Source organism: Cyanistes caeruleus, chromosome Z, assembly GCF_971803275.1.
Source record: "Cyanistes caeruleus chromosome Z, bCyaCae1.hap1.1, whole genome shotgun sequence".
NCBI lineage: Eukaryota > Metazoa > Chordata > Aves > Passeriformes > Paridae > Cyanistes > Cyanistes caeruleus.
Genome location: NC_141732.1, coordinates 73,509,786 through 73,528,224, shown reverse-complemented (window position 1 = coordinate 73,528,224; position 18,439 = coordinate 73,509,786). Strand labels below are relative to the sequence as shown.

The window sequence follows — 18,439 nt, the reverse complement described above, 5'->3', positions numbered from 1 at the left end:
CACATCAGGTGTCTGCAGTGTGTACCATAACCTACAGATAAGACTCTGAAACTGCATAGACTCGCTCTGTGCTCTATATACAAAGTTCTTCAAGCTGTATTAAAATGTTTTTCAGGTTCTAAATGGCTTCTAAGAAGTTGGGATCCGACTCTCATGGTAAGTGAAATTTGGCATTTTTGTCTTTTCAACAGGGTAAATCCTACTATTGCTGCTGACTAATGTCCTAGCCTAGACAGTCCATTGAGATTAATCTGTTTAGCCTCTGAGTAGTTTTTTGTTAGGAATGAAGTACCTTGGCTTGCTTCTTGCATAGTTGCTTGCTGATGCTGTGTTTGCCTGTTTTCTGATTAAACTGAAAATCAGTCTCTGGCTGTTCACTGTTCCTTCATGGCAGAATAACACATACCCTTTCCCAAACAAATACCCGTTCAGAATCAAAGGTGAACTGCTTTGGTGTTTGCTAAAGTGGACTGTAGCATCTTAATATAAAAGCAACATGAGAAGTTGAATTGAAAGTGAAGCTTTTAATGCAACATTGAATTATGCTTCATTTTTGCTCAGCTGTGAATTTCTCTCCTAAATTGGACTTAACTGGTTCAGAAGGCAGGTGAAGAAGAGACTCTATTTTTCTGTCTTCTATATATGAGATGCATAAGGTCATGCAGGTGATTGGTATCATAAAAGTTATTTGCCTGTAATGTCCTTATTTTTTAGAAAATGGTGTGTAATTTGAATGTAATTAATATTGCTGTGAAACATTAAAGTTCAGTTTGTTGTATGTAATGTGGCTTCCTCAAATCAGTAATCACAGCTTTTCAGGCTATTAAAACTAATGCTTCTAGATATTGAGCCTTCATATTTCTGGCTAGTTTTTCCACTAAAAGGGTCCTGGAGAATTCCATTTTTCTTGGAGCTTTTTGTTCAGTCTTGCAGGTATAAAGCTGAAGTACAAAATAAGAAAGGTCTCACTTAAATGCTGCATTAAAAATGAATAAAAATAGCCTATCTAAACTTCATTTTTAGATGGTCTCCTCCTTTGCTGCACCACAGTGACCTTGCTGCAAGACAACTAATTTTTTCATTTGGTAGTTGCCAGCTATTCAGCAGTTGCTCCTGTAAATGGTCTCTGTGAACACTTTGATCTGCTTGTCTTTTATGTCTGTTTTTATTTTTCTCCTCACCTAACCAGACTAGCAAAGGCTGCTCAGGGCTAGAATTCAACATATCTTAAATATTTCCCACAACAGTATGGTGTGGTGGAACATGCTCCTGGCTTCAAAATAACAAGGTCCAAACAAATGGTGCTGTGAGCTGCCTGGTTAACTTGTGTGCTCCTTTGTGTACCCTCTGTTCCTAACCACATTATCACTGTACTGTTTCTGAGGAGTAGTGGAGCAACTTCCTTGGCTTAATTATGTCTTAAGAGATCAGCAGGGCAGTTTCAGTCTTCTCCAGGGTTGTTAACTCAGTAAATGAGTTTTGGTTTACTGTAGAGCATCCATCCACGTGGCTGCCTTCAGCTCTGTCTCTCTGGCAGGCTGATGAAATCAGTCAATATAGTTGATGTATCTCTTGCGATTATTGTTGAACTGCTTATTAGAGGTCAGAGGGCTGTCACTGAATCAAGAATGGTTAAGGCTGACAGGGACACCTGCAGATCATCATGTCCAAACCTCTGGCAGGGGCACCTAGAGTAGGTTGCTCAGGACCATGTTGAAATTGAGATGAAGATGGGAACACAAGGTATGAGTGGAGGGAAAGGAATCCTTTTTCCTGTGTGGGTTATGCCAAGTGTGATGCTTCAATATTTCAGTTGTATTTTTGCTGTTGCTATACAATTTCAAAGCTTTTTAACTCTTGATTTCTGACAATTATGTAATTGGTTAGTGTTTCCACAGCAACTGAGTTCCATGTGGTTTCAAAACTGTTCCACATTCATAACTGGTAACTGTTTTGGTTGTATGTGTGTGTGTGTTTTTATTTTTTTTTCCCTGAAGTTTCCATTTTGGTGCCAAACTGAAGGGCACTTCTATGAATTATACTGAAGTGGAGAGAAATCCTACTCTTGTAGTAGTTTGTGCCAGGAATGTAGTACAGAGCACAGTGCCAGAGACCTGGCTGAGAAGTACACTTTTGCCAGGTCTATTCTCAGAAATTTGTATGCTTTTAACTGATACAAGGATGAAGTGGCTAACAGACTTATTAAATAACAGTTTGGTAAAAAGTCATTTCACTTGAACATGTGACTGTTGTAACAATGTCTTTCATAATACTTTTTTTTAATGTAGGTTTTTTCTTATTGCTCTAGAATGTGTCATTTAAAACAATTTGCACGCGTTTACTCCTCGGTGTGTTCACTGTGATCTGCTCAAAAAAAACAACCAGATCCTTGGCTCTCTGGATAAGATTTTAGCTTCACCAAGCTAGTACTGTTCTGATTGGGCCGGAACAAACTGAATTCTGTGTGCATAGGTGTTTTGCCTCGGACTTTTTGCCATTAAATACCCTAAACTATTTGAGGTGTTTTGAATATATGCTTATGGGCTTTTTCTCATAGTTATATTCAGGATGAGGGTTATAGCAAGAGTTGTTGTTGAAAAATAAATATACTGGGGAGAAAGTAGGAAGTTTTTATTCCTTAGTCAAGCTTCCGGGGTTAAGCTGGCAGCTGTCAATATAGTTAGTCTAGGTGTGCTTAGTATTTATTTGCTGTGCAAAACAAGATTGCTGGTATGTCAACAGCAAAGTTTGTGCTTGTACCCTGTGTGGCTGGTATCTGCTTTAGGTGTAGTTGTGCAAGGGGAAGTGCCCACTGCATATTGTCAGTAGGTCTAATAAGACAAGCATTTGCATGCTGAGCAATTTGGGCTGGGAGATTCATGTAGAGAAGTAATCTTGCTGCACTTGGATCATCTGGCATAGAGCAGGACTTGTGCCAGTGGGACTAAGCAGGCTGTGATAGCAGCAGCTGGCAGATCTGGTTGTCTCTGACCTGGCCATTATTTACCACTCTGGCTGTAGAGGTTGCCACAGTTGTTATTTCTGTATAAGCAAATGCTTTACCATATCAGGCTCTTGAATTCTCAGCTCAAGTACAGCTTGGAAGGTGTGTAGCAAAGAGTGGTAGTGTAGGCCAAGTGAGGTGCTGTCTGGATGCTGTGTTGTGCAATGCTTGGATATGTGATTCCCAGTAAGAATCACTGAAAATACTGAAATCACTGAAAATTTTTTTTCATCCTGGAGGTGCAGGTGGGATGTAGGTTGTTCATCCTGATCATTTCCAAATGTCCTAACAGGACTCTGTGACCACCCAGTGAGTGTGCATAGTATGAGAGCTCAAGTAATGACAGCATATAAGCCTTTTAACTGCAAATTGACAGGATGTTCTTGTTTATGAACGCTGCTCAGCCTCTCGGAGTCTGTGGCTGCCTTGTAGATGAATCAACAGTAAGGGAACACAAACAGTACTTAAACTGCCATCTGAGTATGAAAATGGGTCAGATAAAAACAGCAAGTCACAGTTCACTGAGCTAGGGCTTGGTCACTGAATACCATCTTAGATATTGCCACTAATGTCTTTCTGTATCTGTTCACTCAGGGAAAAGCTACAAGTGAGGCCTGGAGTCGCTCTTCAGATTGTTTCATATGCCAGAAACCTTGTCTGTGATTCCAAAAGCTTAGACCAGTGATCCAAGAGACCATTTTCAGTTAATGGAAAAGTTGTTTAGTTTGGATTTTGGATTCTCTCATACTTCTTCAGTCTCTCAAGGAAAACACACAAATAGTCTGGCTGCTTGGTGGTGGTTGAGCTCTAAGTGTTTTATCCTTGTGAATTTGCAGGATAAGTGTCATCCCAGAAAAAAAGACAGATGTAGGGACTGATAAAGTTAGATTGCCTTGTTTCAAAACAATCTAAGTTTTGATTAAGAGTTGCTGTGCTAAATAACCTTTTTATTTCACTGTGTTTTGTTTAAAGTGGAATGGCTCTGGTTCATCGCTTTGCCTTTGTGACCACTTCTGTCCAAATGCTACTTATTAGTTGTATGGCAAAACCTGGACTGTAGTTTGTCTTAGTTATTCTAAAGTTGGGTAATTTTAAAATCTGTTTTGAATATGACAAAAAATGATGGATCTCTTTATAGCAATAGAATACAGTGTTCAGAAGAGCTTCAGCATCCAGTTGTGTAGGAATAGTAATGTCACAAAGGAAACTAAAATACTAGTTGCATTGATGTCAAAGTATGGTGGATTGTGAGGGGGTTTGCCTTTTTTTTTTTTAACAGTTATTGGCTAGAATTTAGGAATTAAGCAAAATCTGAGCAAACTCCCTAAACTAAACTGAGACACTGAGGTCCAAATAGCTTCAAACTCTTATTTTTTTTGTTATCTGGTGTAGATGCTTCAGCGGAGATAAAATAGCTCCCAAATACAGCAATGTGAGCGTGAATTGAAAGTGTGAAATTCGTGAGTTGTGGGGTTTTTTTCTCAATTTCTGCTTCTGATTTCAGGGCCTTTCAGTTACCTTGATGATGTCCCATTTAAGATAGGAGACAAGTTCAAAACCCCAGCAAAGGTTGGATTACCCATTGGTTTCTGTCTGTCTGATTCTTCTCAGCTTGTCAGAGAAGCCCAGGTAAGTGATATTTTGTCTTCCTGGTCCTTCTCCCCTTACCCCTGGCCCCAGCCTGTGGTGCTGTGTGTTCCAAGTTGTCACAGTTTGCACACAGACAGTCATATATTTCTAGAAGATCTGTTGGGCTGTATAGAAAATTAAAATATGATGGTTCATGCACAAAGCTTCTAATTTTTATTGCTTTAAAAAGCCATGGAGCTTTTATTTTTAAGTATTTGTTTTAGTCAATCTGCTTCAAAGAAGCAGAGTTTTTTTGTGTAGTAGTTATTTCTAAATGTTATCTTTACAAATTTTGAATATAATTTTTAAGAGGAAAAACTCTAAGAACTGACACCCGTATCAGGGCAATGGCATAATTTTCAGTTCTTATTTTCTGTGTAGTTCTTGTGTGTTCTTCTCTGTAGTTCTGAGTGAGAATTCTTTCCAAGCTGTGGGGCAAACAGGTTACAGCTTGGTACACGGATAGTTTCCCTGTCTTCAGGAGCATGTTTCTGGTAAAATAAACAGTTAGTAGCATAAAATCAATTGCTTTAGCATAACTAGCGTAACGCTGGAAATCTAAATCAAAATGCAGGTTGTGATACAGGAAGTCTAATTTGATTATGTTTTCTCATTTGCATCCATGATTTTTCTTGACCAGCCCCCCAGTTGATGATTGTTTTTACTTTGTGACAGATTGCTGTAGGCGGTTCTGCTTTTTTCTTGTTTTTGTTTTCTCTCTACTCTCTAATCCTTCTTCATGGCTTTTCCCTCATAAGCATTAAAAAATTACCTGATTTTTCTAGTACCCATATTTCCACTCAGTTAAGCTGATGTGGGAGAGCCAAAGGAGATGCTGATATCCTGTTGTTGGCTTGATTGTGGTGTGTCTCCATTTTACTGCCAAGCTGGGGCTCAGCCAGCATAGTGTGCCTGTTCACACTGCAACACCCTGCACAGTGTGGACTGTGCATCTCACAGTGGAATTTGGTTCTTTTTACTGCTGTAGTGAGTGCTGTTAAAAAAAAAAAAAGTAGTGCAGGAAATATAGCTACCCACCAATTTTTTAGTATAAAAAAATATGTGGGTATTTAAAGATAGAGTTAGGCTACTCAGAATTTTGCCCTTTACAACTAAGCCTCTGTGATCAGTACACTGGTAGTGAGTAGATGCCTTTCTGTGCTGATCTGGCCTTAAAGGACCTGATGTTAAATGGGAAAAGCTTTTGAGATCCTGTCGCATCAGTAGCTAGAGCAAAATCTGCTGCTGCCTGTAGGTGTTGTCATTGGTGTAGCCACTGTATCCCCTTTGGCTGGTGAGGCACTGCACTGGAGTGGGAGTGAAAATACTGCTTAAACCAAATAATAGAGTACCAAATAGAGTGTGTAACACTCTAATTCAAGTCCCTTAGGAACCTTTTAGGAGAAACTGAGTAATACTGTAGTGGCCTTTGGATGCAAAAGTAGTCTGCTGAATGACTTGTAGAAGTTGTGGACTGGGGATAGTTTGGTGGTGCCAGATCAGGGTGTGATTGTTCATCTAATAACTCATTAGTCTTCCTCTTGCTACCTCCCGTGTCCTGGGGAAAGAAGGTGGGAAGGCTGTGAAACTGATCTTTGATGAGTAGTTCTAAAGCAAAGCTAAACGTAGGAAAGAGGCAAAATACAGTAGTCTAATCCAGGTTGCAGCCAGATTTTGTGGTTGTTGGCAAAACTGGTGTCTGCCAGTTTTGTCAATCTGTATTTTGTGAAAAAATGTTGCTGTTCTTGGTAATTCATACAACTCTTGCTCTCTTTTGTGTTAATTTATGTTGCTGTTAAAATAGCAGCTATAAGCTTTGTAACTTTTCTTTTTTTCTTTTTTCTTTTTTTTTTTTTAACTTCCCCTTCTCTTCTTTCCTCTCCACCCCCATCAAGTATGACTTCTCACTGGAAAAGAAAACAATTGAGTGGGCTGAAGAGATAAAAAAAATTCAGGCTGCCCAGAGAGAAGCTGAACGCAAGGCAGAAGAAGCCCTAGCAAACTCAAAAGCAGCTCCAGAGGACAACACCAGGATGGGGTTCTCAGAGGGACCTTGCCCTGAAGCCATGCCTCCTCCTATTAACCCCATCCTCGCTAGCCTGCAGCACAATAATATTCTGACTCCTACCCCAGCCAACACCAGCTCTGTGAAGCAGAAGGTCCTCAGTCCACCTCGTCCAAAGGCAGATTTCAACCCAGCTGATTTTGAATGTGAAGAAGACCCATTTGACAAACTGGAATTAAAAACTATTGATGATAAGGAGGAATTAAAAAATATCCTTGAAATTCATGTTGGTACTACTGGGCCAATTGTTGCCCAGCTGTTAGATAATACTTTGCCTAAAGGAGGGTCTGAGTCTGTGTTGCAAGATGAGGAAGTTCTGGCATCCATAGAAAAGGCCACGTTGGACTTCAAACCCCTTCACAAACCCAATGGCTTTATCACTTTACCACAGCTGGGAAACTGTGAAAAGATGTCCTTGTCTTCCAAAGTGTCCCTTTCCCCCATCACTTCAGTGAGCAATATCAAATCCCTTTCATTCCCTAAGCTTGACTCCGATGAGGGTGATCAGAAATCAACAAAGCTCACGAGCACTTTCCACAGCACTACCTGCCTCCGCAATGGCACTTTGCTTAGCTCTTTGCAGACCTGTGCTCAGAGCAAAGTCAGTGAACTGAATGGACACCATATGCTTGGTCTTTCCGCTCTAAATGAGGACAATGGCAGGGAGACATTATCCTCTTCATCCAGGCTGTCTCCCCGGGTTGTTTCCACTGTTTGTACAGAAGAAGAATCATCTCAAAGTACATCGACTACGGTAAACATAAAGTGGAGTGGAACTGGGGTTGCTGGTGAGAGGTGGAGGTGCAGAGGCAACTCTTGCCTCTAAATTGCCCTGTTGCTTTGGTTATCATTTCATTAACTAGGAGTGAATTGCAGATTCTCTTAATTTATGTGGCAAATTGATCAATCCAACAGGTCTCTGTGGTGGTAGTTATGATCCCCAGATTATTACCCTGAATTTTCCCCCAGATATGACATTTTTGGACCAATTCCAGTGATTCTTCTTTCAGCTTTTCAGCTCTCATTTGTTGTTGATAGCTGCACACCTTTAAGCTAAGTATATAAGGCATCTCCTACACACAGTCCTGCATTTTGTCCTACCCAGATGAGCTATATCAGATTCTTAAATGCTGTTAGGCTTTGAATCAAATATCTTCTGATTTTCTTCCTTGGTTTGCGTGTTTATTTGCTGGAAATAATGAGAAATGCAGACTTCTCAAGGAATATATGTAATGATAGGTTAAGACACACAGATATGCTGTGTCATTCGGGGAAGAAAAAAGTGCTTGCATTTGATCTGCAGTGAAGTAACCATCTTTTTTTTTTTAGTTTTAATTTTCTTCCTGAGTTCCTTTAAAAACCTAATCATTAACAGGAAGAAGAAAATTTATCGTGATGTGAAATCTTGTATTCACCCTTTCTTGTGAAGGAGGACGGAGTCCTTGCTTGGTGGAGACCAAAACCAGCCTTGAAGATCATCTTGTATTTTTAGTATTACACTTGGTCACCATACAGCTCTGAGATGGGAGATTCACTCTTCATTTCCTCAATCTTGTTGCAGGTTCTAAAAGTACTTTGACAACAGTAACTTCACATCAGGTGTTGTTTTTGTCTCTTTGTGAATAAAAACAGACATTACAGTAAGCTTGTGGGGTTTTTTTACGAAGAGCTGCAAATCTGGACACCATTACTCATGAAGCCTAGTGAAAGCTGTCTAAAATCTTCTAGCTTGTTCTAAAATAATCTGGGTTTTTTCTCTGTCCAATATAAGCAATTTCTCAGTGATTCTGTGGTTTTAGTGGCATACTGTAGGTTTCTGTGTGACACCATGGGCTCTGAAACAAGTGATGCTCTTTCTCCCCTTTTGTTCCCCCAGCTCTTTTCAGAGTTAGGTAAATGCAGTCGTAATTGTGAAGTATAATATTCTAGGAAATAGTGTATCTTACAGAGCACAGCAGAACAGCTGTTTGTTGATTACTGGAACAAATTCAATACTGTTAAATTTGGCAAGAGCAGCGTGCTGAGCACCTGCTCACTGCTGCAGGTCACAGGTGTGAGAGGGGCCTGTATGACCTCAGTTACAGAACACATAGCATCTCTGGGGACAAAAGATCACTTGCCACTAGTCTTAATTTAGGCATTAAGATGCCTAAATTTACACTCAAACTATTAATATCTCTCTGCTGAGTTAATTTTTTTTGAAGACCAAGAGGGAAAGTATATTCTTGACAGTGCTGTAAGGGAAGATGCAAAGTAGAAAAAAAAGTAGGCTTACTAGGAGAAGCAATAAAATTAATTAATTAATTAGAAACTATTTATGGTTTGGAAGGAGTGAACCAAGAAATAATTATGCTGATGGAACTTAGTTCTTTGTCCTTAAATTCCAAGACTTCAGATTATACTTGTTTTATGTTTCCACAGTATAGTTCCACTGGAAAATGATGGCTGATATGCAAAAAATTTAAGTAAATGCAACAAAAGAATTTAAGTAAATGTAACAAAAATCCTCAGAGTAGAAAAAAATCAGAGTCATCTCTATGGCTGATTATGATATGCTATCCCAATGTATTCCATAGTTATTTTTTTTTCTCACAAGATTAGAAATTTTGACTTTGAATTTGCAGTTATGGTAGTATTTGCTTTCCCACTGAATTAGATCTAGGAATCTTTGGATAGAAATAAGTCTGTGATTTCTCTGAGGCTTCATAAGTTCTGTGGTAGTCCCCTCTCCTTACTTCTATTTTTTCTTGGATCTCAGTGCATTGATTTTCACAGCTTTAGCAGAGGTAGAAATGATTAATGAAGAAAACAGGTTAAAATTAAGTAGACTGAGTAAGAGGAGTTGGCTTTCCTAGACTGCTGAATCTCTGGTGTCAGAAACAGTTTTGATTTTTTTGGCTGCGGTGTCAATAACGAAGCATCATTAATGACAAATCATCATCCTTCAGTTTCATAACACACTAGCTGATTTCAGGGCTATTTTCCCTATTTAAATGTATCCTCTATTCCAGTGCTTTTTGCCCTTGAAAAAGTGTCTGGAGAAAGGATGTGTGTGAAGAACACGCCATGAGAAGAGGTTTTTGGATACCCTAGTGCATCATAATGAATATGATGTCTCAGGGTTGGTCTTCTAGAAGAAAAATTCTTACCCTGGAAGATGTTTAGGAATGCAGAACAAAACCTCCTTGGTGTTGGCTTTGGATATTTTTGCAAATAAATGGAATTTATTGAAATCCTAACAGATCTTTTGAGAATTGGTTTTCTATAGTGGATTTTCTGTTGTTCAGTTTGGGCACTAAGAAGGCCTTTCTGAAGGATGTGGACAAGCTTTCAAGCAATCTGTGCTGGCACAATAAGTATTGTGAAGTGCTAAAAACTGTGGTTCTTGGTCCACAGTGATTTCTTGCAGTCTGTTCTAACTCTTTAAAATGCAGGAGTTCTAAATGTATTGAACTAAAACACGCAGCTTTGGTGGGGCCAAGGCCTGACTTTGCACTGCTGACTTGGGCAAGGGTGTACAAAGTGGTGGGGTGGTTCTGCACAAGCAGAACAGGTGCACAGCAGGGCATAACCTTGCCTTGCTGGTGTGCTGGGAGTGGGACAAGAGCTGGGTAGAAAACTCACATGCTCTTTTGAGCCAGTGTGGCAGGTTGTTCCTATGTAGCGTATGGAGTTCAGTGCTTTGGCAAGAGAAAAGAGGTGTATTTTTGTCTTTCCCTTTCACACAGTCAAAAAGTCCAGAGAAGTCTTTAGGCAATGACTTCAAAATGAACACTGTTAGGCAGTGTAGTCTTGGTCAGGACCCGAACTGGGGCTGTGTGAACATGCAGCTGTTACAGTGACAGAACAAACAATCTTATAGTTATTGTGGGGGTACACACATCCCTTTTGGAGTATAATTCATTTGTAGAGTACTGAGAAGAGGAATGATCTTTATGATGATGGTGATTCTATAGCTGCAGGCAATGGGTAAGGTCAGAATCTCATATGTGGAAGCCGGATCAGATCCTAAAGTCTCCCATCCTGTGGTAGAATCTTTTATAAAACTATCCTCACCCAGCTGTGGCAAAATCTGCTGATTGGTGCATGATGTTTATACTTGGTTTTTTTTGTGTGTTGTCCAGCAGGTACACCCAGACTACCAGGAAACAGAAATCCCTGTGGTAAGTTTCCAAATACACCTGTGTGCTTGCTTGCATTGGATCATGTTTGTGGTAATTTTGACAAGTGGTGTTCCTTTGAGTACATAAAACCATAGGTGATGAGTAAACCTGAGATGAAGGAAGCAATCTGTGCTTCCTTTGAGATGCAAGGTTTGGTTGTATCCCAGCCTTCACAGTTGCAGGGCTTGGGTGTTCAAAGGCTTTGGTCACACCAGTAGAAGAGTGTTCATTGTGAAGAATCTGGGTTCTTGATTGTTGCTTTGAGGGTTAAAAGAGTGTGTTGGGAATCAGGCTACTTGGTTTCATCCTCACAGTATGTAACTACCCAAGGGCACTCTAAAAAACCTTTTGGATTAATTACATGGGGTATCGTGGTTCTGGCCCTAGGCAGAAACAGGATGAGGGGATGCAAGAGATGACCATCACTTCAGCCTCTCGGTTTTCCCCCTTAGGTAACACACCAAAACTTTGCAGTGTCTAAAGTGCCCAATAATAGTAGCTGCACGAAGTGGCCAGGTGGTCTTGCGGCTGAGCTGCAGCAGGGCCTCTCCCCCAGCGAGAGGCACTGTGTGGAGACCGTGGTCAACATGGGCTACTCGCCTGAGAACGTCCTGAAAGCCATGAAGAAGAAGGGACAGAACATAGACCAGGTAAGAGCTCATGCAGTGCAAAGAAATGCTTTATTGGATGCTGGTTCTGCTGGAAAGCTGTCTTGGGTTTGCAAAATGGGTGGGGAAAATACTGTAACTCTTAATATGGTTAGGGGAAGTTAGGGGGGGTTACAACCTAAAGCTTGTGCTTATTTCTGGTGAGGGGCTGCAAGAGTCAGCCATACCTGTGCGTGCTGTGTTGGAGCCATGCTGAGTTTGGGATGGGCCCTTTGCTCCATATGAAACTGGGGGGAGAGATTCTGGGTCTCTCCTGAAGCCACGAACACATCCAAAGGAAGCTTACCATGGCTTTGTGCCATGTTTAGAGCCACATGACAGAAAGCCAGCTGACCTCCCTTGTTCTGAGCACGAGGGTTTACAATGCTGACGCACCCCCCCTTGTAGAGAGATTGGCCCCTGCAGGCCTAAGACAGCTCTGAAAGGCTCCTGCAAGGCTGCACTGACCGACCTGTGTGTGCCCTGGTGCTGCTGCTTCTTGCTTGAGCACTGCCTCTTACACCTGCTCAAACCAGGTCACTGGGCACAAAGCACTGCTGGGAAGAGCGTGGCTCTTGCATCTGCTTCGAACAAACACTTCAAAGTGGGAGAACTTGGCCCAAGCTCCCGTGCCGGACCTCAGCAGGCTGTGTGCTGCACAGAGCGTGTCCCAGGGACTCCTGCTTGTGGGACTGATCTGCTGGCCCTCTCCCTACCTACAGAGAGTGACTTGGCTGTGCTCTGGAGTGAACTGTGGTATCAAATAGAAAAAAAGGTCCCTTAGGAGGGTGGTTTTAAATGCTGCTCTACTTGCAAGCTCTATTCTTTCATATACCTAGCATTGTCTACCTGACCCTTCCCCTTAAAGCTGAGGATGGGTAAGAAATTTGGCAGCAGTTTCTGAGTGTGTGAGTTGGGGTTTGCAGCTTACTTGCCAGTATGCTGAGTTGATCATCAAAGGCTGACTGCTCTCAGATTGCATCAGCTCTTGTGGCTGTCTGAGAGGAAGCTAAAAGCAGACATATCCTGACTGCTGGACCTACAGTTTCGTTTTTAAAACTTGTAGTATAAAAAGCACAATGAAACTTCTGCTCTGCAGTCAGAGGGCTAAAGATACACTTCCGAGGCTGCTTTGACTAGAATGAAGGAGAGCACAGCAGGACAGAAGGGTTTGTCTGCTTTCTTTGCACAAGCTCTTGTATAAGGAGTGTCTCAACTCTGCTAGGAAGGACTCTATCTCTGTCCCTGGTGAAGCCCTGAGTAGAATCATGCTCAGCCCCTCTGCATGTACCAAGGTGACATTCAGGTCCCCGCTGCAAGTGCCTCTCTGCAAACCCAGTTTGTTTTCTTCATTCCCCACAGGTTTTGGATTACCTGTTTGCACATGGACAGCTTTGTGAGAAGGGCTTTGATCCACTTCTTGTTGAAGCAGCTTTGGAAATGCACCAGTGTTCAGAGGAGAAGGTGAGGGTGCAATGTGTGCAGGAATAGAAAAATGTGCCACGACAGGGAATTCCAGCAGCAGTTCCTCTGGCTGATGTAATTCTGACTTTCATGGTAATGCTGCCTTGTTTCCAAAACTGACTGCCAAAGGACATCTTTATGTTGATAAAACTAAAAATTGTTAAGGCGTAAGAATTTGTGTCGTTTTGTTAGTCTCATTTGCATCCATTTTTATGGGAACAGGATTTTTTTAAGACCCTGCTTATTGTAGTCATATTGTTCTGAATGCCCAGAATTCTCTTGTGCAGTGGGTGCTTGGTACAGATACAGTTAACTTCAGCAGCAGCAAAAATTGTCTTTCAAACCTTGCCAGCCTGCCCTGGCCATGAATTTTCTCCTTTGTACAAGTGCATCTGCCTGGCTGCCCAGCAAACTGAGTTAGGGCTTGCTCTGGAAGAAGCTAGGAAATGCATGTTTTGGGGTCTAGTTCATTGTCTGGCTGCTTTACCAGCACCAAAGGAAAAGCAGGAGTGGGTAGTACGGGCAGATGACAGGATTTTCTTAAAGTCTGCCAGCCAGTTGTGTGACATGAAATCTCCAGAGGTGCAACCCAACCCCCTCAAACATAGATATGCTTTCCTGCTTTTCTTGGACAAGTGATAATCTTGTAAACAGCAGTAGCAGTGTGAGGATGGAAAGTAACCGAGTTTGAGAAACCCATTTGCTATTGGCTCAACCCCAGACTTGGAAATGGCTAATCTCCTGATTGCCCATTTCAACCTCCTTGCTTGTTTGGGATTTTTCTTTCCCCTGGAGTGGAGCAGATGCACTATAAATGGCAGAGGGATCAAAAAAGTGATTAGCTGACTCACTTCTTGCCATTTTATTTTTCAAAGCTCAGGGAGGATTCAGTTTATGTTGGAAATACTGTATGTACACAGTGGGGTTTGTGCTAATCCCCCAAGTTTGCCCTAGATCTGAGAAGCCACTTGATAGCAAAGGCTACTACACTGTTCCCAAAGTCCAAGTAACTTTTAAAAAAAATCAGTTGCAGCAGAAGCTGCTGGATGGGGCAGCTGGGTGCCATTAATCAGAATTTTTGGAATCCCACGTTGGGCCAGACTGATGAATATCCTTCTGTGAGAGACACCCTTGCAGACGGAGCTTTGGTGCCCTGATTGAATAGGGTTTAAAACTGAAGGATGGCAAAGAGAGGGAACTGAAGGTTTCTGTGGGCTGCTGTGCCCAGAGCTCTGGTAGCTCTAGTGTGAGCAAACTTTGTCCCAGGAAAGCTGGAATAGGCTGTGGTTGGGGAGGAGGAATCCACAATTATGGCATGCCCAGCTGCTGAAGACAGGTTCTGTGCTAAACCTCCACCAAGCACTGATCCATCTACTTACTCTTGCAAATAACAGACTGTCTGTCTTTCAGATCACAGAACTTCTCCAATTAATGAGTCAATTTAAAGAAATGGGCTTTGAACTAAAAGACATTAAGGAGGTCTTATTATTACACAACAATGACCAACACAATGCTTTGGAAGATCTAATGGCCCGTGCAGGAGCCAGCTGAAGACACATTCCTGGATTCTTTGTGTGCAACGGAGCAGGACCAGCCCCGCCACCTTCGCATCCAGTGTGACTTGCTCTCAGTGGGAAGGAGTCCAGCTTTTCGCATACAAGGGAGAGTGACTGAGCAAGTCTGCCTGCGTGCATCACTCCAGCATTTCTCTTTTCACTGAGGGCCAACTTTCATTCTTAAATTAAATTTTGAAGTGTCCTTTCCTGAGTTTCCTTTTTCCAGCTTGGCCACGGAAAGTTGAGACTGCCCAGCCTTGACTGGAATTGTACATAGGTAGAGATGGAGTGGTTGCCCCCCTCATTGTTGCACTGGAGTTGGACAGAAGAATATTAAGTTGGGTCTGAAACTAGGATGCTTTGGTTCTTTGAAGCTGCTTTCATGGTGTCTTGTCTGCTTGTACTGAATTACTTGACTGTGTCACAGTCCAGATTACCTGGTTAAATTTGACCTTTAGTGCAATGGAGTTTTATTTTTTGGTTGAAAGTTAGTCTGTAACTTAGTAGAACACTGGTTCAGAAACTGTCACTATGCATAAAGACAGAACCTTGTTTTGTCCTCTTGGTTTTTGTTTTTTACCCATTCATCCAACACTTCTGCCAGACACAAGTGTGCAATGCTGAGTGGTAAATTCCCTTGAAGCAGGTAAGCTGTGAACTCGACCTAGACCTGCAACTTGTGTTGGTTCTTGAACCTGAAGGCAGAGAGCTGGGGCTCAATATTTTTAATCCCCTGGGCTTGTAGGATATTTAAGACAATGCCCTGCTAGAAATTCAGTTATCTTTTTGATCTAAATAATATACAGTGTGATGCAGGAGGTTTCTTTCAAGCACTTTCTTTAAAACAAATATACTCACTGCATTAGTTCCATTTTTCACATTGCTATAGAGCTACATAATAACATCTAGTACTACAAATCAGGTTTGGGGTTGTTTTTGATAGTTCAAAGTATTATGTTGTACATTGATCAAGTTCTAAATACATGAAATATCAGCAGTCTAGAGGAATCTCTAATTTGCTAAATATTTTGATTCTGCAGAAGAGCAACTAATAAAACCCTGAAATACAACTGTCATGTTTCCCATCTCTCATCTCTCATCCTCTTTGGCTTCAGCAGACAAAGAACTTGCTGGATCCTGCCTGCCCAGGTGCTGCCATCTCCTTTGGGCACATGTGAACACTGCAGTGGGGTGCTGTGCTTCTCTGTGGCTTATTTTTGTTTTGTGGCAAAACCCCAGCCTAGGGATCTAAATGCACATTAGAGCCTGGAGCTGGAGCATTGGGCTGCTAGAGGTCAAAACATCTCAGCTCATTGCATCAGTGTAGGTTTTCAGTACGAAGTTTCAGCTCATAAGGGCTCCAAAGGAGACGATGGCATTTCTCTCCGTTATGTTAACTTTCTAGGATCGAAACATCTAATTTGGGCCCAGTGTGCACTCCTGGAATTCTCTGTGGGGTGCCCAACTGTGTGAATTACATACATTTACTTTAAAATTATGCAAGAGAGGGATCTGCTGGCAAGTATCTAGGAGGTATGGAGTGGAATGAGGAGGAGCAGAGCAGGCTGCCTTGCACGTACCCCAGTGTTGACCGTTTTCTAGTGGTAGAGCTGAAATAAAGCTTGTCTAAGGACATTCAACAGCTGATGGGACAACAGCTGCTGCTTCTGTTAGTGCAGGTACTGTCAGCTTTTCTTCCTTCCCAGGTGAAAAATGCAACAGTGAAGTGAGGAAATGGGGTTCCTGATCAATTTGAAAACCTTGAAAACAAAATTCGAATTTTGCTTTACCATCATTGCTGAGAGCATTTGATTGTGTTACTTGTTCTGGTTTTCTCAGAATTGCTACCCAAGTGTGTCCCTGTCTGCTACCAGACAGTTCTGAAGGGGCAAGAAGTCTTTGCCAGCAAAGAAACAACTATTTAGACAAAACCTCTGAATAAAATAATCTCTGATTGTATTAGTGTGTGTTGTTTTTTCACAGTTCCCCTCCAGGGTCTGGCTCTTAGCCCCATAGAATAACTATTCTGCTTTTGGAGCTCTTGTGGAGGTGAGAGCAGGGAGGTGATGATGGGAAGTGGCACCTGTGAAGATGCAATGTCTTGTTTCAGAGAGTCATGCCCACTTGGGTCTTCCCTGGTGATGCTACTCTTGCTTTGGCAGTGACATTTCTGGATTTAAATCCATGGGAGGCTGAAGGCTTGAAGTGTAGTCCTGCATTGACATCTCAGAGAAGAAAATACCAAAGAGGAGATTAAGGGGGTTAGAGAAGAGGAATTGCCAAATAAATGTGTAACAAGAGAACCACTGTGACCAGAGTTCAATGTCCAGGGTGTTGTGCAGCATTTGTTAATCTGGTACTGTTCTGTCCTGGTACAGTTCATTGTGGGTGGGGGGAGGTCCTGCTGGCTGGAGCAAGGCTGGGCTCTGCCTTGCTGCTGGCTGGTGAGAAGATTGGCTGCACCCAAGGTCACTTGTGACCTTGGAGCATTTTCTGTAGCTGTCAGGTCACACTGATTTATGTCCCTGCTGTACCTCTGTGAGAGGTTCTGTGTGAGGTCTGTGTGCCTGAGTGGGAAGGCTGGTGAGAAGTATAGAGGCAGAGCCTCAAGTGGTGGTTGTGCTTTCAACAAGAACATCTTTGAGCTGCCTCCTGCTGGTTCTGGACAGCAGTAGCCTGGAAATGGCTCTGGTACTGCAGAGCCATCCTTCACCCCCATGGCAGCCCAGGGCTCCTGATACTGTAGCTGGGCAGTGGGAGCAGCATTTTTTAGCCAGCTCGTGGCTCCTGCCCCGGATCTGCTGGAGAACAGAGCCCTGTCAACAGCTTCCTGTGGCTGCTGCCCAAGCCAGGAAGGGTCATTCTGGCTGTGGGTCAGGGCTCCTGAAACTCTCCACACCAACAAGCTCTGTGAGAAGGGGAGCTTGTACAGATTTCCAGCCTCACTTAATCTTTTGCAGTCAATCAAATAGGCATTTTGATCATGTTTACCTAAAATGATTTTTAACAGAGTTCTGTAGCAAAATGAATTTTATTTTAAATTCTGTCAACTATTGAAATAAAGTATCAAACCTCTGCTAATAAGCATTAATAGTCATTGTTGCATCTGAATACAAAAGTGAATCCATTTTAGTTCTGTGTTTATTCGATTGTACATGGCCAAGCTCTCAAAATCTCTTAGATTGCTTTTATGACACTTTAACACATATTCGTCAAATTGAAGCGAAAACCTTTTGTAGCAGTTGTCAGTGAAATATCAAACAGTAGGAAGGGGATGACACTTAAAATGTTCATTTAGCACAATTTCACACAAGAATTAAAGCAGCAACTGGGTAATAAACCTCACAGGGGAAAGAAAAATGTTACCATTTCTGACAGCAGCTTGATAGTTTCTGTTGCGTATGCAGAACCCATTGTTGGTATCTTTGAGGTGTGCAGCACTTCAAGCATGTCCATGTTATTGCCAAGGATGGGCTGATTTTCACAGCCAGGTGCTTTATTTTTTTATTTTGGTCAAGTCTCACATTCAATAGAGAAAATAAATTTTGGAGAACAGACATAATAAAATATATTTAAGAAGGTATAGTCATGTGGATTGCCTCAATCCTTTCCTTTTAAAAGGAAAGATTGTATCAGACCTCAGAAAAGTGTGTGGTTGTTGTTCTGATTATTTGTTGTTTCTCAGTGTCCCTGGCCATTCCTCAAGGGAGCAAATAGTTCCTGCTCTGGGAATTGATGCTGGGGCTCAGATCTGCCAGAGAGACTTGCTTTTTTCACAGTAGATCAGATGGGATTCACAGGTGGCTCCAATCTATCTGGCAGCTGACTTAACTCACATCTCTGCTCACAGAAATTTTTGGTCAGTCATCTGTCTTGTCACAACTGCCTGCAGATACTGAGGTTAGGACATG

At 42.0% G+C, this 18,439-nt stretch overlaps 1 protein-coding gene across 15 annotated transcripts in view; it reads left to right on the top strand.

Annotated features, from left to right (window-relative positions):
• UBAP1 (ubiquitin associated protein 1) overlaps positions 1–16,487 on the top strand; it is a 36,302-nt gene extending 19,815 nt beyond the window's left edge. For 6 of the 15 annotated variants that reach the window (XM_086869522.1, XM_023943978.2, XM_023943982.2 and 3 more), the window contains 7 exons: positions 116–156; positions 4,509–4,633; positions 6,529–7,452; positions 10,823–10,861; positions 11,314–11,511; positions 12,871–12,972; positions 14,383–16,487. In XM_086869522.1, coding sequence (XP_086725648.1) covers positions 123–156; positions 4,509–4,633; positions 6,529–7,452; positions 10,823–10,861; positions 11,314–11,511; positions 12,871–12,972; positions 14,383–14,523 — 1,563 coding nt within the window. In that variant the 5' untranslated portion in view covers positions 116–122 and the 3' untranslated portion in view covers positions 14,524–16,487. Of the gene's footprint in view, positions 1–115; positions 157–4,508; positions 4,634–6,528; positions 7,453–10,822; positions 10,862–11,313; positions 11,512–12,870; positions 12,973–14,366 lie in introns of all 15 variants that reach the window. The other 9 variants (XM_086869528.1, XM_023943983.2, XM_086869526.1 and 6 more) reach the window with 3 other exon arrangements.
• The last annotated feature ends 1,952 nt before the right edge of the window (positions 16,488–18,439 follow it).